At 40.2% G+C, this 27,900-nt stretch overlaps 1 protein-coding gene across 1 annotated transcript in view; it reads left to right on the top strand.

Moving 5' to 3' along the window:
• Window positions 1-27,900, top strand: part of LANCL2 (LanC like glutathione S-transferase 2) — a 108,764-nt gene that overhangs the window by 69,512 nt on the left and 11,352 nt on the right. The window contains exons 3-6 of the mRNA XM_061127613.1: window positions 3,473-3,680; window positions 4,540-4,687; window positions 6,040-6,186; window positions 9,113-9,295. Coding sequence (XP_060983596.1) covers window positions 3,473-3,680; window positions 4,540-4,687; window positions 6,040-6,186; window positions 9,113-9,295 — 686 coding nt within the window. The remainder of the gene's footprint in view (window positions 1-3,472; window positions 3,681-4,539; window positions 4,688-6,039; window positions 6,187-9,112; window positions 9,296-27,900) is intronic.

Here is a 27,900-nt window from a genome sequence, read left to right on the forward strand (position 1 = left end):
CATCAGGAGGCTCTTTAGTTCTTCTTCACTTTCTGCCATAAGGGTGGTGTCATCTGCATATCTGAGGTTATTGATATTTTTCCTGGCAATCTTGATTCCAGCTTGTGCTTCCTCCAGCCCAGCGTTTCTCATGATGTACTCTGCATATAAGTTAAATAACCAGGGTGACAATATGCAGCCTTGACGTACTCCATTTCCTATTTGGAACCAGTCTGTTGTTCCATGTCCAGTTCTAACTGTTGCTTCCTGACCTGCATACAGGTGTCTCAAGAGGCAGATCAGGTGGTCTGGTATTCCCATCTCTTTCAGAATTTTCTACAGTTTATTGTGATCCACACAGCCAAAGGCTTTGGCATAGTCAATAAAGCAGAAATAGATGTTTTTCTGGAACTCTCTTGCTTTTTCAGTGATCCACTGGATGTTGGCAATTTGATCTCTGGTTCCTCTGCCTTTTCTAAAACCAGCTTAACATCTGGAAGTTCATGGTTCACATATTGCTGAAGCCTGGCTTGGAGAACTTTGAGCATTTCTTTACTAGTGTGTGAGATGAGTGCAGTTGTGTGGTAGTTTGAGCATTCTTTGGCATTACCTTTCTTTGGGATTGGAATGAAAACTGACCTTTTCCAGTCCCGTGGCCACTACTGAGTTTTCCAAATTTGCTGGCATATTGAGTGCAGCACTTTCACAGCATCATCTTTTAGGATTTGAAATAGCTCAATTGGAATTCCATCATCTCCACTAGCTTTATTCATATTGATGCTTCCTAAAGCACACTTAACTTCACATTCCAGGAAGTCTGGCTCTAGGTGAGTGATCACACCATCGTGGTTATCTAGGTCGTGAAGATCTTTTTTGTACAGTTCTTCTGTGTATTCTTGCCACCTCTTCTAAATATCTTCTGCTTCTGTTAGGTCCATACCATTTCTGTCCTTTATTGAGCCCATCTTTGCATGAAATGTTCCCTTGGTATAATTTTCTTTACGAGATCTCCAGTCTTTCCCATTCTGTTGTTTTCCTCTATTTCTTTGCACTGATCACTGAGGAAGGCTTTCTGTCTCTCCTTGCTATTCTTTGGAACTCGGCTTTTAGATGGGTATATCTTTCCTTTCTTCTTTGCTTTTTGCTTCTCTTCTTTTTACAGCTATTTGTAAGGCCTCCTTAGACAGCCATTTTGCTTTTTTGCATTTCTTTTTCTTGGGGATGGTCTTGCTCCCTGTCTCCTGCACAGTGTCACGAACCTCTGTCCATAGTTCGTCAGGCACTCTGTCAGATCTAGTCCGTTTAATCTATTTCTCATTTCCACTGTATAATCATAAGGGATTTGATTTAGGTCATACCTGAATGGTCTATTGGTTTTCCCTCCTTTCTTCAATTTAAGTCTGAATTTGGCAATAAGGAGTTCATGATCTGAGCCACAGTCAGCTTCTGGTCTTGTTCTTGCTGACTGTATAGAGTTTCTCCATCTTTGGCTGTAAAGAATATAATCAATCTGATTTCGGTATTAGCCATCTGGTGATGTCCATGTGTAGAATCTTCTCTCATGTAGTTGGAAGAGGGTGTTTGCTATGACCAGTGTGTTCTCTTAGCAAAATGCTGTTCGCCTTTGCCCTGCTTCATTCTGTTCTCCAAGGCCAAACTTGCCTGTTTCTCCAGGTGTTTCTTGACTTCCTACTTTTACATTCCAGTCCCCTATAATGAAAGGACATCTTTCGTCAGTTGTACCTCAGTAAAACTGGAGGAAATGAACAATGAACAGTAAAAGAGACCCATGGCGGGTTCAAGTCAATGTACGGCAAAACCAATACAATGTTGTAAAGTAAAATAAATAAATAAAAGAGTCAGTGTTTTTGTTTTTAAAGAACAGGGAATCTCAGTGCTATCTTACACTGTTTCAGAGAACGGGAAAATAAGGAATACTTCTCCTTGTTTTATGAAGCAAGGTTAATACTGGTGCCGAAACTGATATAAAGATTTACTAAAAAGAAAAGAAAAAATAAACACAGCTCAATCTTACTAGTTATTAATTTTTATAGTTACAATGTTAATTTGGCTTCTAAGAAAAGATTTGTATATTTTAGATTTTCATACTTAAGTATTCAGGGACAGAATATCATGATGACTTCTTTTTTTATACTTTGCCTGTCATCATTTACTTTAAAATACTTAAGCTTTGAATTTCTATAACCTTAGATTTTTAGGTTCATAGGTTGGCCAGATCATAATCCTATTTTTAGGGGTTTCTGAGTCAGTAAGGAAGTACTGATGAACCTTTTATAGTGATTATTATATTTGAAATTTGTTGGTATTGAACTTGTTTTCCATATGTTTATAATTTCAGTTTTTGAATACAGAAAACACTCACTTGAAATCATATGCAAATCATATGGAAGGATCTTTTTTAGGGCTTATAAATGTGCTCTTTTTGTATCTGTTTGACACAATGACTTGTAAAAATAATGGATAATGACAAAAGGACTTCTCAAAAAATATATGTGGGTGTTAAGAGTTAATCTGAAAGGGAAGTAGGATACCTTGAATAGCAAAATTAAAGAAGAAAGAAGCTACCTATTTTGAGTTTAAAAAGAAAAATGAAAAATAAAAAGTGAAAGTAGGATATCAGATAAAGAACAGAATATTAGTGAAACTCAATTCAAACATTAATAGATTTTTTTTTTTTTTGGCCTTTTGACCAGCATATCATTTTTAAATATACTTTTTCCTGATTATATTTTATTAGGTGTATATTTATACAGATTGATTTATTATTTAGCTGTTACATTGACTTCCTGAGCCCAGGAATAATAGCATGCTTCCTTAGAAGCCTTATAGTTCATCCCTCTTAGATTTTCAGAAAAAGACACCTCTCTGGTTCCCTTGAGTAACCAGATCTGTTCTTTAATCTAACATAGGAAAGTTGGATAGGTGATAAGCTATGTCTTGTGAATTCACTACCTTAAACTGCATCATGTGGCTCTTCCATAAATGACGAGCTGGATAACTTCTTGGTTGGTCACTAAAGAAAATGGAAAAATTGTGATAAATAGATATTGGAAAGAAGAGAGTATAAAATTCAGAAAAGCAATAATGTAATTTGACATAACATAGGAGGACGACATTATTATATGAGAAGTAAGAAGAAAAGGACCCAAGTTAGCAAAGGAAAATAAGTACAACCTTGAGAGAAATAAAAATTGAAGGGGAATGAGTGGGAAGTCCTACATTTCTCTTATCTAGGAGTTACTAAATCATTGTGTTAGAGCAATTGGCAACATTTAAACTTGTCTAAATTTTTTTCTACCCTGTTTTTTTTTTCCCCTCATTTTTAAGAAACATGTGATTTTTTTTTTTTTATGTTACCCCTTCAAAAGTGTAGACTTTGTGTAGGAGTTTCATGTAATTGTGAATTTAATGTCCAGTGAATTAATGTCCTGTAATGCTTGTCTTTTTTTGTGGGGGTGGGGGACTATTCCAGGCATAGCCCTTCTGTACCTGCAGTTATACCGGGTTACATGTGACCAGTCCTATTTGCTTCGATCCCTGGATTACGTAAAGAGAACACTTCGGAATCTGAGTGGCCGAAGGGTCACTTTCCTCTGTGGAGATGCTGGGCCCCTGGCCGTCGGAGCTGTTGTGTATCATAAACTCAAAAGTGACTGTGAGTCCCAGGAATGCATCACAAAGTGAGTTTTTACTACTGCAAGTGTTTTTTCCAAATTCTCAGTATTGATGTGGAAAGAAACTCAAAAAACGAAAATGAATTTCTCTTTTAATTCACCTGCTCTTGCAAATAGTTCTTTCCAAGTAGAAAAAAGTTTGAAAATTAATCTTGAGCCTGATTGGGCTCAATACTGGGATTGTTTGCTCCTTTTCTATCCAAGCATGTGTTTGTCTTAATCTGAGGGAAGAGAGTAAACATGTTTTTTCCTAAGTAATTTTTGGTTGCCTTCAGTGCATGAAAATTAGCTTATATGCCTTAGATTCACTATAATAACTGAGTTATTCTTAGGTTCAGTTGTTATGAAACATAGAGAATGTAAGCTTTTACATATATTGGTTTGTATTCTCTTTTGAATCAGACCCATGGTCTCCTACTAGCCATGGTCTAGTGAAGTGTCTGGCTTGTGCTGGTCAGTTAATGTTTGTTAAAGATGGGGTGACTCAAGCTAATTCTCAAGCGTTGGCTACATTTTAGTAAGATTTTTACTAAAATTTGTAATCACTTTCTTGTATTTCTGGGTTTCAAAACTGAGTATCTTCTCTTATATGTATATATTCCTATAAAGTTTAGATATATTAGTAAACGTAGAACTTTTGAACAGCAAGATGTGTTATTATTAATTTTTATATCTGAGAGAGAAGTTTTTGTTTGGTTTTGTAGTGGAAGTTTTTGTTGTTTTCCCTCTTTTTTGATGTTTTTAAAAATCACTTTTAAATGAAAAATAATAACAGATAATTCCTAAAGTGATAGGGTTACTTGCCGTTTTAGGAGGAGGTATTTTAGACATTCTCTGGGTAAACAGAATTTTTCTTGTTGGGTAGACTTTTGCAACTCCAGAGAACCATCGTCTGTCGAGATTCAGACCTTCCTGATGAGCTGCTTTATGGACGGGCAGGTTATCTGTACGCCTTACTCTACGTGAACACGGAGATAGGTCCAGGCGCTGTGTGTGAGTCAGCTATCAAAGAGGTACTGTGGGGCCGTGGGTTGGGGAGTCCTCTCCTATCCATCAGGCAGCCTGTCTGCTGGCATAGAGTTATAGTAGCGACTGGACTCTGCCTCTAGGTAAGAGTAATTTCCTAAGGCCTCTCACAAAATTAATAAATAGCTCCTTTGTTTTTTCTTCTGGGGATTTTTTTTTTTCAATTAAGTTTGTATTCATTCAGCTGTTTTTACTAAAACCACACAGTAGCTTAAAGAAGAATGTTTATTTCTCTTTCGTGAGGTGTCTGAACTGATAGGCAATCAAGGTGACTATGGCTAGGGACCAGCTTCCCTCTTGTTCTGTCTTATCCTTGGGCCACGCCCTTACCTGCAGGGCGCTGAGATCCCCAGCCCAGTGCGTGGTGAGGACGTGGAGGAACTGGAAGTTGCCCACCTCACTTGTGCACACATCCTGCTTCTAGAACTCCGTCAGATGACTGTGTCCCCCTGTCTGTATCTCTGAGGCTATATGTCTCACTAAAACTTGGAGCCCTGTTACCAAAAGTATGAGGGGAGAGAGGATATGAGGAAACAGTTAAATACTACTTTGCCACATAGTCATTCTAAAATCCTGCAGCAAACCTCATTGCTGGAGTCTTTCATAAATAAAGCCAGTTCCTCCAGCATTGATGGATGTACAGTTATCCCTTAGTACCTGCTGGGGATTGATTCCAGGACCCCCTCTGGATACCAAAATGCCAGGATGCTGAAGTCTCTTAATAAAGTGATGTAGTATTTGCATGTAAGCTATGCATATCCTCCTGTGTACTTTAAATCATCTCTAGATTACTTTTCATACCTAACACCATGTAAATGCTATGTAAACAGTTGCCCCCATGCAGCCAATTCAAGTTTTTCTTCTTGGAACTTTCTGGAATATATCTTCCCTAATATTTTTTTCAGAGGTTGGTTGAATCCATGGTGTGAAACCCGCAGCAGATGTGGAGGGCCAACTGTACTTGCCTTTTGGGGGGAAATATTGAGTCTAAGTAGTCCAGGATAGTTTTTATAGGAGGTTTTTCTAGGTTCTAGTAAACTGTCCATTCAAAGACCTTTTGATCTCTTGGTTCTACGTCTTAATATCTTTTTCTGTTCTGAGATTGTCTTCTGATTTCTCCATGACTGTATTTATTGATTAATAGTATAAAGATAACGGTGCTTATCATTTCAGATTAAGTCATCTATGTATTAAAGATTTTCAGATTAAGTAGTCTATGTATACAAAGATTTTCAGATTAAGTAGTCTGTGTATATAAAGACATGCTGTTATTGTTAATTAGACTAAAACAGACTACATGTAAGCTTTCTAGACTTTCTCTGTCTCGTCATCTGTGTAGGTGGTCAGTGCCATCATTGAATCTGGCAAAGCTTTGTCCAGGGAGGAGAAGAAGGTGGAGCGCTGTCCTCTGTTGTATCAGTGGCACAAGAAGCAGTATGTCGGAGCAGCCCATGGAATGGCCGGGATCTACTACATGTTAATGCAGGTGAGTGACAGCCTGTAGCACCAGTGCGGCAACCACATTATGAGATGCGAGGTTGAATCAAGAACGGGAACTGAAATTCTACTACAGACCAAGCAGGCTGAAATGAAATAAGACTCCTCAGGCAGGGACTTCCTGAGAGAGAGTGCATTCTGCATGCAGTTTTGTGCCGGATAAGGTGTCTGTGGCCCACACTTTATTTCTGTCCATTTTCCCCTGCTCTTTTAATTGGGGAAAACCTTCAAGAAGCAGAAGAGGCTTCTAGAATGCAGACTAGGGCAGAGGCTTTTTCATACTCAAATAACCCCAACTTGGTATCAGTTGTGTTGAAAATTTTTAACTCGTTTGTTATTATGGTCATGATCTTGTCTCTGAATCACCCCTGATGTCTGCTGAATCACGTACTGATAGTCAAAGACCTCGCACCAAATACTGCTTCAGCCTGCTTCCAGCCTTATGGCCTGTGAGTCCCTCCTCTGGGGCAGACCTCAGCGACATCGAAGGTTCAGTTCCACACTGCTGCAGTAAAGTAGATGTCGCAGTGAAGGAAGTCATACGTTTTTTGGCTTTCCAGTGAATGTATAAGTTATGTTTACATTATAATGTAGTCTGTTTAAAGTGTGCAATACTATTATGTCCTTAAAAAACATGCACATACCTGAATTTTAAAATACTTTATTGCTAAAAAATGCTAAACTGTCATCTGAACCTTCAGTGATTGGTAATCTTTTTGCAGTAGTTATATCACAGGTCACTGATCTTATATCACTATATCAAATATAATAAGAGTGAAAAAGTGTGAAATATTGTGAGAATTACCAAAATGTTTCACCGAGAAACAAAATGAGCAAATCCTGTTGGAAAAAGTGGTGCCAATAGACTTGCTTGATTCAGAGTTGCCACAAACTTTCAGTTTTTTAAAAACACAAGTGCAGCATAATAAAACAAAGATGAATAAAACAAGGTCTGGCTGTACTTTTTTTTTCCAGTTAAGCCTTTTTTTAATTCTACCACACCCATAACAGAGTACTTTAGAAACTTATTCAAAATTACAAAGCTAGTATGTCAAGGAACATGGATTAGAATTTAGATCTTTTCAATTAAAAGCCCGTATATTCCTCTTTAAAATTTTTACTTACAGATGCCTTTTTTATTTTTACCTTTTGCGTCATGCTAGTACTCACTAAAGGAAAATGGGAAATTCCTATCTGCCCAGGACTAGAACTCCTTTTTCTGGTGACTAAGTATACTTGGTTATCATTGTAGAAAGTAAAACACCTATGTATTCCAATTTGTGAATTTTGTCTTAGTTCAGACATGTTCCCAAGCAGCCAGAATTCCATGTCTCATTTTAAAATGGCAATGTTGTTCTAGACAGTTGGTAGACTGTCTGTTTTTCTCTCTTTTCTCAGAGAAATATTTATAACAGTGGCCTTTGATTCTTTTTTAAAAGTGGTAAAACCTTTAGTGGGAACATAATCATAAGAAAATCACCAATAATTTAGTTTTAGGTGTTTAGTTTCATTTTGCTAGATATTAGGGGGTTCCTTGAGAAAATCACAGATCATAAAATTTTCAACTCAGCTACTTTTAAAGTGACGAACATAGAGACACTGTTTTGTAAAGGACATTGTTTAGACATTGATGTCAGCGTTCTCTTCCGGATCACTAAGCAGTGATGTGCCAGAGCTGGTCTCTTGAAGCTGGGCGTGCACGTCTCTCCCCAGTGGTGGCGGCCTGACCACGCGGAGGCTCCTGTGTGGTTCATCTGAACAGCTGTCCGAACAGCATACACAAAAACTTTCAAAATCTCACTTGAACAGAGCTCCACTTTACAATGAAGAATAAAGAACAGTTCTTGAAAATCATCTCAAAACATCAAGGAAAACAGAAAACTGACGCCCAGCTTCTTTGATGAGACTTGGAGACTTCTGCAGCCCCACTAGACAAATACGTAGACTGAGAGCAGATGAAGGACCAAAGGAACAGGAGGCGACCTGAGAGGACAGGATGGTTGCACAGGTGCCTGAGCAAGAGGACGCCAGCAAGAAGAAGCCGGTAGTCCCTCAGAGCCCTGCACTCAGGGACTTAAGGTGCCCTCAGAGGCAGCCCCGGACATGTGCAGGTGGAGAGTGAGTCTGGGCCCCAGGAGGGCATCTTTGAAAGTCTCCGTGGAGCCCACCTGGGCCTCTGCAGGGATCACCCTACACAGCGAGGTGACTAGAGATAACAGGAAGTAGGCTGAAAGAGTAAGCCGAGTTCTTTTAGCTCCAGAAAGCCAGGTGTAGATGAGACTTGAAGTGAAGCACAGAACTGAAGGCGGGGCTCAGTGACCGTTCCCACGGTCAGCAAGGAGACCTCACCGTGACCACAGCCCGCCTCTCCCCAGCACCTTCCGCCAGCCCAGCTGTCAGAGCCTCACCGCCTCACATAGGGAGTTGAAGTCTCTTTTGCAGAAACAGCTCAGATAAAAGAGTTGTAGATATAGGTATATGAAAGTCCCCAGCTGTCTGTGATGGGTAATTTTATATGTTAACTTGACTGGGCTGTGGTGCCCAGACATCTAGTCAGACGTTATTCTGGGTATTTCTGTGAGGGTGTGTGTAGGTGATGTTTACATTTAAACAGGTTGACTTCTGGTAAAGAAGTCTGTTCTCTGCACGTGGGTGGGCTTCGTCCAGTCAGTTGAAGGCCTCCCCTGAGCAAGAGGGAATCCCCAGCGGACAGCCTTCAGCTTCATCTGCAGCCTCAGCAGGTATTGATGCAAAGGTCTGCCCAGGCCTTAAGTAACCAGAGAGGTAAATTAATTCTAGTTTCATATGTTCCTCAGTGTTCTAGGCAATTGATGCTTAACTATATTAACCACAATATAGGTTTAAAAAAAAAAAACTTATGGAAAAATTAATTAAAATTTTTATTTGTTCAAAAGCCAGCAGCGAAAGTGGACCAGGAAACCTTGACAGAAATGGTGAAGCCTAGTATCGACTATATGCGCCATAAGAGGTTCCGGTCTGGGAATTACCCGTCCTCACTGAGCAACGAGACGGACCGCCTGGTGCACTGGTGCCACGGGGCGCCCGGCGTCATCCACACGCTCATGCAGGCGCACAAGGTCAGTGCCCGGCGCGCTTGGCCCCGGCGCGCACAGGCGGTGTGCTCCGCCGCCCGAGGTTTGGTCTCGGTGACCGCATTCGCTTGCAAACTGAAAACCTTCTAGGGCTGGTATTTCTACTAGTAAACCACAGTCTTACCTCACTGTTCATCCCCACCATAGTTAGAGCTGTAAGTGTGTATGTGTGTCTTAACCGGAATTATATTCATGTGTAAAAGAAGACCTAGATGACCTAAGGGTGAATAACCAGTAAGGTAGGAGGTAGCATTATGGCCACAGTGCTTTTTGTTTGACTTCGCATTATTTCATGTCCTTCCTTGAATACACCTTTGTTGCAAGATGATGATTTGGGAACTTTTAAATCTGAATTTAAAATTATTATAAAATTATTTATAAAAGATGGACATGGCATGCAAAATTTCACACATACAGGATATTATTGGAGATTAGGCAGTGCCTTGACTTTACTGATGAACTGTGGTAGACCTGTCTGTGCACAGTGTTAATAATACTGTTATTTCTCTCCTGGACTTAGAATTACCATGTAAATTGAAATTATCATGTAAAATTGAAAAGCAATTTTACTTTTCTTTTAATGCATCTTTGTAATAGTTGATGTTTGATTTCCCCTCCTATCGCTGCTACTCACATTTCACATAGGGTATACTCTTCTTGGTATAAACATGTATTATTTGAAATTATGTAATATTTTAGATGGTGTTGGAAAAAATGTCAAGATTTTTAATACTATTTATATGATGTATTAGGAATTTTGTTAATTGAAAGTGATTTCCTAACAATTACGTTTGTGGACATTTGTGGACCTCATGGATGGAAGCTATTTTGATGAATAGTTCCAATCAGGGAGTTTCCGTGGTAGCTTGGATGGCGAAGAATCTGCCTGCAGTGCAGGAAACCTGGTTTTGATTACTGGGTTGAGAAGATCCTCTGGAGAAAGGATTCTCCCACTCCAGTATTCTTGCCTAGAGAATCTCATGGACAGAGGAGCCTAGTGAACTACAAGTCCATGGGGTTACAAAGAGTTGGACATGACTGAGCAACTAACACTTTCACTTTTCTATGATCAGTTCTTTATGGTAAATTATACGTTATAGTAACAAAATCTTCCACCTTCTAACCACACATTTAGGCCTTAGGGCATTAGCAGTTTGTGTGGACTCAGCCACTAATGAACAAGTACTAGCATTGGTCAAATAAAGTTATATTTGAAAAAGTAAATATATTGCCCAAGAAAACCATGTAAGTCATAGCAAAGTGATGTCAAAGTTATCCTTTGATTAGGGGCTAAATATGTGAAAAAACCATACCTTCCCTTCCTGTACCCACAATCCTGCTCTGTAATTTCCACGGTAGAACTATTAGAAATGCATCTTGATAGTCAACTCTTGACCTTGACTTTTCATCAGAAAATGTCTTCATATAAATTATTTTCTAAAATCTCATTTGTTGGTTGATTATTTCTAACATGGACTGTGTTTCTTCCAGGTGGTGTTTGTCAGAATCACCTGGAGAGATTATTTTCAAACTATACTTTCTTTCCTTCTTCCTCAAGATTCTGGTACCTTTCTGATATGAAGCATCGTTATAGACATACTAGTTTATCCCTTTGTTGTTCAGTTGTTTCTGGTCTTTTTACTACTATGAATAAGCTATAGTGAACATTCTTGTACAGGTCTTTTTGTAGACGTACGTTTGCATTTATTTGGGGGCTGATAACCAGGAGTGGAATTGCTGGGTCAGAAGGTGACTTGTTTAGTTTCATAAAACACTGCTAGAGCTTTTCTTAAAGGGCTGTGCCATTTTTACATTCAGTCAGCAATGTAAGAGAGTTCCAGTTGCTGCACATCTCTGCCAACTCTTGGTGTTGAAAGTTGTCTTCATTTTATTCTGGTGGGTATTTCATTCTGGTTTTGATTTATGTTTTCGTGATGATTAATAATATTGAGCAATTTTGCTTGTGCTCATGGGTTGTTTGTACAGTTGAACCTTTAGCAGCACAGGTTTGAGCTTTGTGGGGCCACTTATATTTGGATTTTTTTTCAGTAAATACAGTACTGTGGTACAACACGGTCCATGATGGGTTGAAAGAGGATACAGAATGGCATACAGATGGGGCCCACTGTAAACTTATATAAGGATTTTCAACTAGGTGGGGGCTAGTACCCCAGCCCCCATATTGTTCAAGGGTTAATTGTATATTTTTGTTAAGTGTCTATTCATATCTTTTCCCCACATTGTTTTATTTATTTTTTATCTTTTTATTATTGAGTTATAAAAATTCTTCCTATGTTCTGGTTGTAAGTCCCTTTGCAGATATGTTTTGGAAATAACTTCTCTCAGTCTGTAGTCAGCCTAATTTAGTATTCTGTATGGTATCTTTTAATGAATCCAGTTTTAAGTTCTGGTGAAGTCTACCTTATCAGTGTTTTGTTTTCTTTTTTTTAATGGTAACTACTTTCTGAATCTTGTCGAAGAAATTTTACTCACTCCCAGGTTATACAGACAGTATTCTCCTACATTCTTCATGGATTTAGATTTTATATTTAGAATTGTCTCAAATTAAGTTTTATGTGCTTTATGAAGGACTGAGGCTCTTTTTCTCACTGTGGGAGTGTTTGGTTGTTCCCACATTGTTTGTTGCAAAGACTTATTTCCCCAGTTGGTTGATTTGGTGCCTGTGGAGGCACTAGTTCAAAGATCAGATTACCCGGTCAGCATAGGTTTATACTGGGCTCTCTAATCTGTGATTTTCGCCTCTTTACCCGTCACCATGGTACCATATTGTTTGGATTACGCTAGCTTTAAGCTTTGAAATCAGGTAATTTAAGACTTCAGCTTTGTTTTTCTTTTTCAAAATTGTTTTAAATATCCCAGATACTTTCCATTTAAATATAAAATTCAGAAATCAGTTTGTCAACCTCTGCAAAAGAGGCCTATTGGGGTTATGACTGAGATTGCAGTCAATTTATAGATCATTTTGGTAGATTTGATATCGATTTTGAGTGTTCCTATCCACAAATATGGTTTCACTATTTATATTTTCTTTCATTTACTTCAGCAATGTTTTATAGTTTTTGATGTCTTTATGTTTAAAGTGTGTCTCTTCGTAGTTGGGCCTTGTCTAGCAATGCAATTTTAACGATCGCAGCCTTTAATCTGGGAGTTTGGTTTAACAATATTTACATGCTTGGGTTTAGCTCTACCATTTTCCCATAGGTTTCTATTGGCTACATCTTGGGACTTTGTTTTCCTCCTTTGTTTTTTCTTTCTTCCATTTTAGGGAGGTAGGAGAGATTAATTGGATTTTTTTCTGGAATTCCATTTTAATTTCTCTGTTGACTCTGTAGTTATATCTGTTTGCACATTTTTTTCAGTTCAGTCACTCAGTCGTGTCCGACTCTTTGCAACACCATGGACTGCAACACACCAGGCTTCCCTGCCCATCACCAACTCCCAGAGTTTACTCAAACTCATGTCCATTGAGTCAGTGATGCCATCCAACCATCGCATCCTCTGTCGTCCCCTTCTTCTCCCACCTTCAATCTTTCCCAGCATCAGGGTCTTTTGTAATGAGTCACTTCTTCACATCAGGTGGTCAAAGTAGTGGAGTTTCAGCTTCAACATCAGCCCTTCCAATGAATATTCAGGACTGATTTCCTTTAGGATGGTTTGGTTGGATCTCCTTGCAGTCCAAGGGACTCTCAAGAGTCTTCTCCAACACCACAGTTCAAAAGCATCAATTCTTCGGCACTCAGCTTTCTTTCTAGTCCAAATCTCACATCCATACATGACTACTGGAAAAACCATAGCCTTGACTAGATGGACCTTTGTTGGCAATGTAATGTCTCTGCTTTTTAATATGCTGTCTAGGTTGGTCATAACTTTTCTTCCAAGGAGTAAGTGTCTTTTAATTTCATGGCTGCAGTCACCATCTGCACTGATTTTGGAGCCCCCGAAAAATTAAGTCTGCCACTGTTTCTCCATCTATTTGCCATGAAGTGATGGGACCAGATGCCATGATCCTAGTTTTCTGAATGTTGAGCTTTAAGCCAATTTTTTCACTCTCCTCTTTACCTTTCATCAAGAGGCTCTTCAGTTTTTCTTCACTTTCTGCCATAAGGGTGGTGTCATCTGCATATCTGAGGTTATTGATATTTCTCCCAGCAGTCTTGATTCCATCTTGTGCTTCATCCAGCCCAGCATTTCTCATGATGTACTCTGTATATAAGTTAAATAAGCAGGGTGACAATATACAGCCTTGACGTACTCCTTTTCCTATTTGGAACCAGTCTGTTGGTCCATGTCCAGTTTTAACTGTTGCTTCCTGATGAGTCATTTCCTAGGCAGGTTGATAAGTCTAGGGGTCCCCAAGGAGAGAGGGGTCTGGAATTCTCAAGGAGGAAGAAAGGACAAACTTTTTTTTCCCTCTACAGTCCTTAGGATTATATAACAATAATGTATCCTGCCTGAGGACAGTCTCTGGATTAAACCTTCTGGCTAATCTTCTTATCTTAAAATGTAAATTATGGGAATAGGTCTGGTGCACTGTTTACAACCTCCAGACATTCTTTTGATTCATTGGAGAGTATATAACTCCATTGCTAACACTAGCAAGGGGGTATTCTTTCTGCTCCCTTCTGATGCCCATGTCAAAAGCTTTCTCTATCTCCTTTATACTTTAATAACACTTTATTACAAAGCTCTGAGCAATCAAGCCTTGTCTCTGGCCCCAGATTGAATTCTCCTCCTCCAGAGGCCAAGAATCCCGGCGTCTTTTTGTGGTTCATCAACAACCTTTCACTGACCTGCATACAGATTTCTCAAGAGACAGGTCAGGTGGTCTGGTATGACTATCTCTTTCAGAATTTTCCACAGCTTGTGGTGATCCACACAGTCAAAGGCTTTATAATAGTCAATAAAGCAGAAATAGATGTTTTTCTGGAACTCTCTTGCTTTTTCAATGATCCAGCGGATGTTGGCAATTTGATCTCTGGTTCCTCTGCCTTTTCTAAAACCAGCTTGAACATCTGGAAGTTCACAGTTCACGTATTGCTGAAGCTTGGCTTGGAGAATTTTGAGCAATACTTTACTAGCATGTTTTTTGCTGACTATATAGAGCTTCTCCATCTTTGGCTGCAAAGAATATAATCAGTCTGATTTCGGTGTTGACCATCTGGTGATGTCCATGTGTAGAGTCTTCTCTTGTGTTGATGGAGAAGCTCTATACAGTCAGCAAAAACAAGGCCGGGAGCTGACTGTGGCTCAGATCATGAACTCCTTATTGCCAAATTCAGACTTAAACTGAAGAGAGTAGGGATAACCACCAAACCATTCAGGTATGACCTAAATCAAATCCCTTATGAATATACAGTGGAAGTGAGAAATAGATTAAAGGGACTAGATCTGATAGACAGAGTGCCTGATGAACTATGGACGGAGGTTTGTGACATTGTACTGGAGACAGGGATCAAGACCATCCCCATGGAAAAGAAATGCAAAAAGGCAAAACGGTTGTCTGAGGAGGCCTTACAAATAGCTGTGAAACAAAGAGAAGCTAAAAGCGAAGGAGAAAAGGAAAGATATTCCCATCTGAATGCAGAGTTCCAAAGAATAGCAAGGAGAGATAGAAAGCCTTCCTCAGTAATCAGTGCAAAGAAATAGAGTAAAACAACAGAATGGGAGAGACTAGAGACCTCTTTAAGAAAATTAGAGATACCAAGGGAACATTTCATGCAAAAATGGGCTCAATAAAGGACAGAAATGGTATGGACCTAACAGAAGCAGAAGATATTTAGAAGAGGTGGCAAGAATACACAGAAGAACTGTACAAAAAAGATCTTCACGACCCAGATAACCACAATGGTGTGATCACTCACCCAGAGCCAGACATCCTGGAATGTGAAGTGAAGTGGGCCTTAGAAAGCATCACTACGAACAAAGCTAGTAGATCTGATGGAATTTCACTTGAGCTGTTTCATATCCTGAAAGATGATGCTGTGAAAGTGCTGCACTCAATATGCCAGCAAATTTGGAAAACTCAGCAGTGGCCACAGGACTGGAGAAGGTCCACTTTCATTCCAATCCCTAAGAAAGGCAATGCCAAAGAATGAGGAAACTACCGCACAATTGCACTCATCTCACACGGCTAGTAAAGTAATGCTCAAAATTCTCCAAACCAGGCTTCCGTAATACATGAACCAAGAACTTCTAGATGTTCAAGCTGGTTTTAGAAAAGGCAGAGGAACCAGAGATCAAATTGCCAACATCCACTGGATCACCGAAAAAGCAAGAGAGTTCCAGAAAAACATCTATTTCTGCTTTATTGACTGTGCCAAAGCCTTCGACTCTGTGGATCACAATAAACTGTGGAAAATTCTTAAAGAGATGGGAATACCAGATCCCCTGACCTGCCTCTTGAGAAACCTGTATGCAGGTCAGGAAGCAACAGACTGGTTCCAAATAGGAAAAGGAGTACATCAAGGCTGTATATTGTCACCCTGCTTATTTAGCTTATATGCAGAGTACATCATGAGAAATGCTGGGCTGGATGAAGCACAAGCTGGAATCAAGATTGCCAGGAAAAATATCAATAACCTCAGCTATGCAGATGACACCACCCTTATGGCATAAAGTGAAGAAGAACTAAAGAGCCTCTTGATGAAAGTGAAAGAGGAGAGTGAAAACATTGGCTGAAAGCTCAACATTCAGAAAACTAAGATCATCGCATCTGGTCCCATCACCTCATGGGAAGTAGATGGGGAGACAGTGGAAACAGTGTCAGACTTAATTTTTGGGGGGGCTCCAAAATCAGTGCAGATGGTGACTGCAGCCATGAAATTAAAAGACACTTACTCCTTGGAAGGGAAGTTATGACCAACCTTGACAGCATATTAAAAAGCAGAGACATTCCTTTGCCAGCAAAGGTCCGTCTCATCAAGGCTATGTTTTTTCCCACGGTCATGTGTGGATGTGAGAGTTGGACTGTGAAGAAAGCTGAGTGCCGAAGAATTGATGCTTTTGAACTGTGGTGTTGGAGAAGACTCTTGAGAGTCCCTTGGACTGCAAGGAGATCCAACCAGTCCATCCTGAAGGAGATCAGTCCTGGGTGTTCATTGGAAGGACTGATGCTGAAGCTGAAACTCCAATACTTTGGCCACCTGATGTGAAGAGTTGACTCATTGGAAAAGACCCTGATGCTGGGAGGGATTGGGGGCAGGAGGAGAAGGGGACGACAAAGGATGAGATGGCTGGATGGCATCACCGACTCGATGGGCATGGGTTTGAGTAAACTCCAGGAGTTGGTGATGGACAGGGAGGCATGGCGTGCTGCGATTCATGGGGTCGCAAAGAGTCGTACACGACTGAGTGACTGAACTGAACTGAACTGAACTTACTAGCATGTGAGATGAGTGCAATTATTGGTAGTTTGATCATTCTTTGGCATTGCCTTTCTTTGGGATTGGTACGAAAACTGACCTTTTCCAGTCCCATGGCCACTGCTGAGTTTTCCAGATTTGCTGGCATATTGAGTGCAACACTTTCACAGCATCATCTTTTAGGATTTGAAATAGCTCAACTGAAATTCCATCACCCCCGCTAGCTTTGTTCAGAGTGATGCTTCCTAAGGCCCACTTACTTGACTTCACATTCCAGGATGTCTGACTCTAGGTGAGTGATCATACCATCTGGGTCGTGAAGGTCTTTTTTGTACAGTTCTTCTGTATATTCTTGCCACCTCTTTGTAATATCTTCTGCTTCTGTTAGGTCCCTACCATTTCTGTCCTTTATTGAGCCCATTTTTGCATGAAATGTTCCCTTGGTATCTCTAATTTTCTTGAAGAGATCTCCAGTCTTTCCCATTCTGTTGTTTTCCTCTATTTCTTTGCACTGATCACTGAGGAAGGCTTTCTATCTCTCCTTGCTATTCTTTGGAACTCGGCTTTCAAGTGGGTGTATCTTTCCTTTTCTCCTTTGATTTTTGCTTCTCTTCTTTTTACAGCTATTTGTAAGGCCTCCTTAGACAGTAATTTTGCTTTTTTGCATTTCTTTTTCTTGGAAATGATCTTGCTCCCTGCCTCCTGTACAATGTCATAAACCTCCGTCCATAGTTCATCAGGCTCTATCAGATCTAGTCCCTTAAATCTATTTCTTACTTCCACTGTATGAACATTAGGAATTTGATTTAGGTCATACCTGAATGGTCTAGTGGTTTTCCCTCCTTTCTTCAATTTAAGTCTGAATTTGGCAATAAGGAGTTCATGATCTGAGCCACAGTCAGCTCCCGGTCTTGTTTTTGCTGACTGTATAGAGCTTCTCCATCTTTGGCTGCAAATAATATAATCAGTGTGATTCTGGTGTTGACCATCTGGTGATGTCCATGTGTAGAGTCGTCTCTTGTGTTGTTGGCAGAGGGTGTTTGCTATGACCAGTGCGTTCTCTTGGGAAAGCTCTATTAGCCTTTGCCCTGCTTCATTCTGTACTCTAAGGCCAAATTTGCCTGTTACTCGAGGTGTTTCTTGACTTCCTACTTTTGCATTCCAGTCCCCTATAATGAAAAAGACATCTTTTCGGGGTGTTAGTTCTAGATGATCTTGTAGGTCTTCATAGAACCATTCAACTTCAGCTTCGTCAGCATTACTGGTCGGGGCATAGGCTTGGATTACTGTGATATTGAATGGTTTGCCTTGGAAATGAACAGAGGTCATTCTGTCGTTTTTGAGATTGTATCCAAGTACTGCATCTTGGACTCTTGTTGACTATGATGAAGAATCCCTTCTAAGGGATTCTTGCCCACAGTAGTAGATATAATGGTCATCTGGGTTAAATTTACCCATTCCATTCCACTTGAGTTGGCTGATTCCTAAAATTCCGACTTTCACCCTTGCCATCTCCTGTTTGACCACTTCCAGTTTGCCTTGATTCATGGGTCTAACATTCCAGGTTCCTGTGCAGTATTGCTCTTTACAGCATTGGACCTTGCTTCCATCACCAGTCACATCCACAGCTGGGTGTTGTTTTTGCTTTGGCTCTGTCCCTTCATTCTCTCTGGAGTTATTTCTCCACTGGTGTCCAGTAGCATACTGGGCACCTACCGACGTGGGGAGTTCCTCTTTCAGTGTCCTATCATTTTGCCTTTTCATACTGTTCATGGGGTTCTCAAGGCAAGAACACTGAAGTGGTTTGCCATTCCCTTCTCCAGTGGACCACATTCTGTCAGACCTCTCCACCATGACCCGTCTGTCTTGGGTGACCGTACACAGCATGGTAATAGTTTCATTGAGTTAGACAAAGCTGTGATCTATGTAATTAGATTGGTTGGTTTTTTGTGATTGTGGTTTTCAGTCTGTCTGCCATTGATGGAGAAGGACAAGAGGCTTATGGAAGGTTCCTGATGGGATAGACCGACTGAGGGGAAAACTGGGTCTTGTTCTGAGGGGTGGGGCCATGTTCAGTGAATCCAATCCAATTTTCTGTTGATGCCTGGAGCTGTGTTCCCTCCCTGCTGTTACCTGGGATCAATCTATGGTGGAGTGACTTCCATGGTGGCTCAGATGTAGGAGACGCAGGTTTAATCCCTGGGTTGGGAAGATCTCCTGGAAAAGGAAATGGCAATCCACTCCAATATTCTTGCCTGGAAAATCCCATGGACACAGAAGCCTGGTAGGCTACAGTCCATGGTGTCACAAAGAGTAGGACAGAACTGAACAGTTTCACTTTTACTTTCAAACTATGGTGGAGGTAATGAAGATAATGGTGACCTCCTTCAAAAGGTCCCACGCATATACTGCTACACTCAGTGTCCCCGACCCTGCAGCAGGCCACCACTGACCCACGCCTCCACTGGAGACTCCTGGACACTCACAGGCAAGTCTGGGTCAGTCTCTTGAGGGGTCACTGCTCCTTTCTCCTGGGTCCTGGTGCACAAGGTTCTGTTTGTGCCCTCCAAGAGTCTATTTCCCAGTCCTGTGTAAGTTCTGACAGCTCTATGGTGGGGTTAATGGTGACCTCCTCCAAGAGCACTTATTCCATACCCAAGTCTGCTGCACCCAGAGCCTCTGTCCCTGTGACAGTCCGCCACTGACCCAAACCTCCACAGGAGATGCTCAAACACAGTTCTGTCTCAGTCTCTGTGGGTTCCCTGGGTCCTGGTGTACACAAGGTTTGTTTGAGCATCTCTGGCAGGAATGGGGTTTGATTCTAAATGCTAATTTGCCCCTCCTACCGTCTTGCTGGAGCTTCTCCTTTGCCCTTGGACGTGGGGTATCTCCTCAAATCCGCTCCAACGCCTGCCGTCCTACTGGGGATTCTCTGACCTTGGACCAGGGATATCTCCTCTCCGCCGGTCCAGCAAAGTGCAGCTGCAGCTCCTGACCTTGGACGTGCAGTATCTCTTCTCGGCCGCTCACTGCTCATTTTTCAGTGGTTGCTAAATATACATCTTTAATATTTCAGTATAGAAAGTGCAGTATACATCTTTAACTTTTCACAGTCTCCTTAGAATTAGCATTGTACATTTCACATAAAAAAGAAGAAAATAGTAGGTGCCAAGTTCTCTTGACTGCAGTTCTGTATATCTTTATTACATCTGTCAGTTGTATAAATCAAAAAATGTTATAAACCGGTGTTACAATTTTTAATTTTATGATTTTTGCTTTTTAAATAGTATTTTAAAGAAATTAAGACAAAGAAGATGGTCTTTGATATTTATTTGTGTATTTGTTCTTTATAGCGCTCTTCATTCCTTCTTGAAGATCCAGATCTCTGTCTGGTATCATTTCCTTCAGGCTGAAGAGCTTCCTTTAGCGTTTCTTATAGTCAGTTTGGTAACAACACATTGATTATCAGTTGTTACTTATCACTTGTCTTTATTTCACCTTCATTCTTTTTTTTTTTTAATGGAAAGGAAAGGACAGTGTATTTTAGTTGTAGCGTATACTTTTGGATCCCAACATGTTGCTAAATGTCTCAGGCCCTGCCTCAGGTACGTAGCACCATACAGGCACCAGGTTGTTCTGCCTGGAACCACACACTTGAATGCACCAGCTGGAACTCGCTTGACCTGGCTTTGGCTTATTCAGCAGATTACTTAGGAGAGGGTGATCCATTGTCAAAGAGGTGATTCTTGCAAGGAATGCATGTCTGGCAAACAGCCTTCAGTTTGTTGATTGTTGTGGTATTTGTGGTAACAAAGATTTTATATCTTTTTCCTGACTTAAGGAAATTTCTTGCAGTTTTTTGTGATAATGATGTATGGTTCTTGACATCCAAATGAACCAATAAAATCCTAACAGTAGAATTCCTGCTGTTTCATACTCCTGTGGCACTAGTGTGTGGGTATTTTGTACCAAATTGCTTTATAGATTTCAAGGTGAGCTTGACATTTTGGGAGTACTGGTTCATCTATGTTACATACCAGGGAACTTTTCCTAATATAGGTGAACATTTTGGTTATTTCCTGGTTGTTCCAACAATGGTCATTTTCATGGGCAAAATCTGAAGCCATCCCTCTGGGTGGTACTTCAGTCTTCTTTCTACATCTTGTGGTGATTTGTGAAGAATGCTCCCCTTATCATGAACATTTAAATCAATTCTGCGGACATTTCTTTATTATTCCAAAAACTGCAGAGAACAGGGATTTTGCAATAACTGATCGAGAAATTTCCTATGACTTTAAGAATGCCTAACAATAAGACTCAGTGGTAAAGAATCTACCTGCCAATTCAGGAGATGCAGGAGATGTGGGTTCGATCCCTGAGTCAGGAAGATCCCTGGAGGAGGAAATAGCAACCCACTCCAGTATTCTTGCCTGAAGAATCCCATGGACAGAGGAACCTAGTGGGCTACAGTCCATGGGGTTGCAAAGAGTCGGACATGAATTAACGACTGAGCACGCACAACAATAAGCAAAAGCAGTGATGGAGATGAATACTGCTCTATGCTTGGGAAAACTCAATTCTTCTGCCCCATCAAATTGGCTGCTAAGTGGAAGATGTTTAAAAAAAAAAACAACTGAAGTTGCTTTTTTTTATTGTTATGGGATTCCATCTCTCCAAGACTTACAATGAAAATGCCTCTTAGGAATTATTTTTTTTAATTAACTAGTGAAATACTGTACATTAATAAAGTAAGTATTATTTCTGGAAGAGGTCTTAGTAAATGAATCACCTTAAACTTCACTTCTTAAAATAAAAAGTTGTCGTTTTTATTAACTTTGTGTCATGTTTGTTTCTTGGCAAGTCCAAACCTTGTCACCAATCCAGCTTCACTGAATATGAGCTCATATTTTTACCTTTTTTCGTGTTTTCCTTAAAGGCTTTAATTTTAATAGTTGAAACCATTTTGAAGAAGATAAACAAAATATATGATAAAAAGATGAAAGCTTTAAGAAGAAAGGGAAAAGCCTTCACTTCCTTGGAGCAGACATTGTTATTTGGTATTTGTGAGGGAATGATAAACACCATGGCAATAAGACAAATAGTGATTTGCACCCCACAAGCTGTTCCATATAGTCATGTATTAAACCATAAAAGAAAAAAAATCAACCCAATTTTCCCTTGGAAAAGGGAGTAATATCAGAATGTTATAGCTCAATGGGAAAGCTCACAAGATACTAAAAAATTCTGAATTTTATTTCCTACCTTGAAATCCACAGCAGGGTTCTAAAGAGGAGAGTGAGGAGCAAGGTCTTAGTGACCAGGTCTGAAGGAGGGAGAGAGTATGTTCTAGTCCAGTGGCTCCGAAGAGTCACATTCACTCTAAGGAGGGCTAGACAGGAAACAGTGTGGTCTCAGAGGGCTCTGGAGCCACTGGTGCCTTCTGTTCACTCTTGCTTATTTTATTTTAATTGGAGTATAGTTGAACAGTATGAAAAGGCAAAAAGATATGACACTGAAAGGTTAGCCTCCTAGGTCAGTAGGTGTCCAATATACTACAGGGCAAGAACAGAGAAATAGCTCCAAAAAGATGAAGAGGGCGAGCCAAAGCGGAAACAATACCCGATTGTAAATATGTCTGGTGGTGAAAGTAAAGTAAGATGTGTAAGGAACAATATTGCATAGGAACCTGGAATGTTAAGTCCATGAATCAAGATAAATTGGATGTGGTCAAACCAGAGATGGCAAGAGTGAACATTGACATTTTAGGAATCAGTGAACTAAAATGGACAGGAATGGCCAAATTTAATTCAGATGACTGTTGTATCTACTACTGTGGGCAAGAATCCCTTAGAAGAAATGGAGTAGCCCTCATATTCAACAAAAGAGTCTGAAATGCAGTCCTTGGGTATAATCTCAAAAACAACAGAATGAACTTGGTTCATTTCTAAGGCAAACCATTCAACTTCATAGTAATCCAAGTCTGTGCCCCAACCACTAATGCTGAAGAAACTGAACTTGGAATGATTCTCTGAAGACCTACAAGACCTTCTGGAGCTAACACCAAAAAAAAGATGTCCTTTTCATCATAGGGGACTGGAATGCAAAAGTTGGAAGTCAAGAGATAGCCTGGAGTAACAGGCAAGTGTGGCCCTGAAATACAAAATGAAGCAGGGCAAAGGCTCACAGTTTTGCCAAGAGAACACACTGGTCATAGCAAACACCCTCTTCCAACAACAGGAGAGACGACTCTACATGTGGACATCATCAGTACCAAAATCAGATTGATTATATTCTTTGCAGCCAAAGATGGAGAAGCTCTACACTGTCTGCAAAAACAAGACCTGGAGCTAACTGTGGATCAGACCATCAGTTCCTTATTGCAAAATACAAGAAAGTAGGGAAAACCATGAGGCCATTCATGTATGGCCTAAATCAAATCCCTTATGATTATGCAGTGCAGGTGATGAATGGATTCAAGGGATTAGATCTGGTAGACAGAATGCCTAAAGAACTATGGGTGGAGGTTCATGGCGTTGTACAGGAGGTAGTGACCAAAACCATCCCCAAGAAAAGAAATGTAACAGCAAGGCAAAGTGGTGGTCTGAGGACGCCTTGCAAATAGCTGAGAAAAGAAGAAAAGCAAAAGGCAAAGGAAAGGGAAAGATACACCCAACTGAATGCAGAGTTCTAGAGAATAGCAAGGAGAAATAAGAAAGCCTTCCTCAGTGATCATTGCAAAGAAATAGAGGAAAACAATAGAATGGGAAAGAATAGAGATCTCTTCAAGAAAATTAGAGATACCCAGGGAACATTTCATGCAAAGATGGGCACAATAAAGGAATAAAGAAACAGTAAGGACCTAACAGAAGCAGAAGAGATTAAGAAGAGGTGTCAAGAATACACAGAAGAACTATACAAAGAAGATCTTAATGACCCAGATAACCACGATCATGTGATCACTCACCTAGAGCCAGACGTCCTGGAGTGCAAAGTCAAGTGGGTCTTAGAAGCATTCCTATGAGCAAAGCTAGAGGAGGTGATGGAATTCCAGCTGAGCTGTTTCAGATCCTGAAAGATGATGCTGTAAAAGTGTTGCACTCAATATGCCAGCAAATTTGGAAAACTCAGCAGTGGCCACAGGACTAGAAAAGGTCAGTTTTCATTCCAATCCCAATGAAAGGCAATGCCAAAGAATATTGAAATCACTGTACAATAGCACTCATTTCACATGCTATAAAGCAGTCCTCAAAATCTTCCAAGCTAGGCTTCTGGAGTACGTGAATTGAGAACTTTCAGATGTACAAGCTGAATTTAGAAAAGGCAGAGGAACCAGAACTACTTGTCAACTTCTGCTGGATCATAGAAAAAGGAAGGGAATTCCAAAAAAAAATCTGCTTTGTTGACTATGCTAAAGCCTTTGACTGTGTGGATCACAACAGACTGTGGAAAATTCTTAAAGAGATGGGAATACCTTACCTGCCTCCTTTGAAACCTGTATGCAGGTCAAGAGGCAACAGTTAGAACCAAACATGGAACAATAGACTGGTTCCAAATTGGGAAAGGAGTACATCAAGGCTCCTTTGTCACCCTGCTTATGTTAATTTATATGCAGAGTACATCATGTGCAATGCCTCGCTGGATGAAGCTCAAGCTGGAATCAAGATTGCCAGGAGAAATATCAATAAACTCAGATATGCAGATGATACCACTCTAATGGCAGAAAGCGACAAGGAACTAAAGAGCTTCTTGATGAAAGTGAAAGAGGAGAGTGAAAAAGCTAGCTTAAAACTCAGCATTCAAAGAAAAACCCAAGATTATGGCATCTGGTCTGGATGCTTCATGGCAAATAAATGGGGAAACAATGGAAACAGTGACAAACTTTATTTTCTTGGGCTCCAAAATCACTGCACAGTGACTGCAGCCATGAAAGACACTTGCTCCATGGAAGAAAAGCTGTGACAAACCTACACAGCATATTAAAAAGCAGAAACATCACTTTACTGACAAAGGTATGTGTAGTCAAAAGCTATGGTTTTTCCAGTAGTCATGTGTGGATATGAGTGTTGGACCATAAAGAAGGCTGAGTGCTGAACAATTGATGATTTCGAACTGTGGTGTTGGAGAAGACTCTTGAGAGAGTCCCTTGGACTTCAGGGAGATCAAACCAGTCAATACTAAAGGAAATCAATTCAGAATATTCATCAGAAGGACTGATGCTGAAGCTGGAGCTCCAATACTTTGGCCACCTGATGCGAAGAGCCAGTTTGCTGGAAACTCCCTGATGCTGGGAAAGAATGAGGGCAAGCAGAGAAGGGGGCGACAGAGTGTAAGATGGTCGGATGGCATCACTGATTTAATGGACGTGAATTTGAGCAAACGCTGAGAGATAGCAAAAGACAGGGAAGCCTGGCATGCTGCAGTTCATGGGGTAGTAGGGAGTCAGACATGACTTGGCTACTGAACATCAACATAGTTGATTTACAGTGTCATTGTTAGTTTCACATGTATAACACACACATACATATATATAATTTTTTTAGATTCCACATATAAGTGATATCATGTTATTTGGCTTATTTCACTTAGTATGTTAATCTCTAGGTCCATCCATGTTGCTGCAAATGGCATTATTTCAGTCTTGTACTATTTCAGAGCAATATTGCATTGTATATATGTACCACATCTTTATCTATTCATCTGTCAGTGGATATTTAGGTTGCTTCCAGGTTCTTGTAAATTCCACCTTCATTCTTTGAAGATACTTTTGCTGAATATCTATGCTGACAGTTCTTTTTTCCCTTTCAGTTCTTTAAAGATACTGCTCCACGGTCTTCTGGCCTAAACTGTTTCTAAGATGTTAGTCATATATATATATATATTTGTTTTTGCTATATTTTTCTTACTAGTATGTGTTTTCTCTGGAAGCTCTTGACATCTCCTCTTACTTTTTGGTTTTCAGTATTTTATCAGGTACCTATGTATATCTGTATTTATCCTGTTTGAGAGCCTTTGAGTTTTTGACTTGTAAGTGTGTGTCTTTCACTACACTTGGTGAATGTTAGGCCTTTAATTTCCAACAGGTCCCTAAGGCTTTTGTTTTTAATTTGTTTTCTGTAATTCAGATTGTATAATTTCTATTTATTTAGCTTCGTATTCACTAATGATTTCTTACCAGTAAGTTTTTAATTTCACTTATTGGTGTTTTATCAGTTTCTGAATATCTGTCCCTTTTTTTTCTATCATAACAAGTTTCGTTGACATTTTGACTCATATAACAGGAAAGTGATCCAATGGAAAGAGCCAGCAAATATTCTTGTAAAACTGTTTCCCTAAATTACAAGAAGCATATTCTGAACAAAATAATAATTATTTTACTAATGTGATCAAAGCTATTCTTTTATCTTCCTCTTTCTGATTTTTTTTCTCTTCTTCTTTTAAATGTATTTATTTTTAACTGCAAGATAATTCCTTTACAATATTGTGTTATCAATCAGCCATAGTACACATACGTCCCACCCCTCTAGGTTGTCACGGAGCCTGGGTTTTAATTCCCTGAGTGATACAGCAGATTTCCATTGGTTATCTCCTTTACATACATTAGTATTTATGCTTCCAAGCTGTTCTCTCCATTCATCTCACCCTTTCTTTCCACCTCACTGCTTGTGACCATAACTCTGTTCTCTGTGTCTGTGTCACATTGCTGCCCAGCAAATAGGTTCCTCAGTACCATCTTTCTAGATCCCATATATATGCATTAATATTCAATATTTGTATTTATCTTTTCTGACTTACTTCGCTCTGTATAATAGGCTCTAGGTTCATCCACCTCATTAGAACTGACTCATGTGCATTCCTTTTATGGCTGAGTAGCATTCCATTCCATATGTACCTCAGCTTCTTTATCCATTCATCTGTCAACGGATATGTAGGTTGCTTCCATGTCTTAGCTATTGTAAATAGTGCTGCAGTGAACATTTGGTTACATGTGTCTTTCAATCTTTGTTGCCTTAGGGTATATGCCTAGAAGTGGTCTTGCCTGGGTAGTTGGTAGTTTCATTTCTAATTTTTTAAGGAATCTCCATACTGTCTTTCGTAGTGGCTGTATCCATTTACGTTCCCACTAGCAGCGCAAGAGGGTGGCCTGTTCTCCACATCCTCTCCAGCACTTGTTTGTGTGGATTTTTTGATCCTGGCCGTTCTGACTGGTGTGAGGTGATACCTCTTTCTTTCTATAGTGATGTTTCTCTGAGATTTCTGAAGCATTCTCTGATGCTGAGTATAGTTTCTTTTTTATCCTTAAAGATTCTTTCTTTTTTTATCCTTAAAGATTTTTAATAACTGCCCCAAATCCTTGCCTTTATTTTCAACATTTGGTCATCTCAGCAGCAGTCCATTTTGTTACCTGAGCAAACAGGCTCAGAGAAGTTAGGATGACTTACCCAAAGTTACACAGTCCGTAGTTGTGGGAGAGGGAATCTAACCAGTGTCTTCTGACTCCAGATCCCCTATGTTGTCCTCTGCATCGCCCGTCTCTTCAGACTTTCTGTCATGACACTTCCCAGGAAATTTAGCATTTGAGAGAAGTAATGTCAGTCAGTAAATAGATTTTTCTGGCCAAGTTATAATGGCTACAATGTAGAAAAGATAAAGTCTGTGATTAAATCTGGGGGCTTTCGTCCGTGTTCATTAAATTTCCAAATATCCCACTGTTAGAAGTAGCCCCTCACTTGGAGCATGAGTGTGTGACGGTGGTGGGTGTGGTGGCCGAGCGCCTCGTGCTGAGGAAGGAAGGGGAAGCTCACTGTACGCAGCGCACCTCCCGCAGCTTCAGCCTAAGCAGGGGCGCAGGGGCTCTGCCTGATTCACGTACTCCTGGAGACCGCTGGGAAGGACAAAGGCGCCAGAGGTCTCCTTTAGGACTGGGCTTATTCTCTGTGCTTTCATGACACAGCCTCTGAAACAGCCTCCCTTTGAAACAGAGCAGGACCCTATGGTCCTAGTCCCCCACCCCATCATGTCCTCTGCCTGCCTTTTGCCTGTGGAACACTTTAGTCAAAGAATAAGTTTAATCAGAGAAGTAAGAAATGTGGAAACAAAGGAAAACAGTCTAAAGAGACTAAATAATAATAACGTAGTCATTAAACATCGTCAGGGACCTTTAATTCTTTCTCATGGGCTGTAGATAATATTCTGAACCATATCCTGTGA

The sequence above is a fragment of the Dama dama genome, chromosome 24, assembly GCF_033118175.1.
Source record: "Dama dama isolate Ldn47 chromosome 24, ASM3311817v1, whole genome shotgun sequence".
NCBI classification, from domain to species: Eukaryota; Metazoa; Chordata; class Mammalia; order Artiodactyla; family Cervidae; genus Dama; species Dama dama.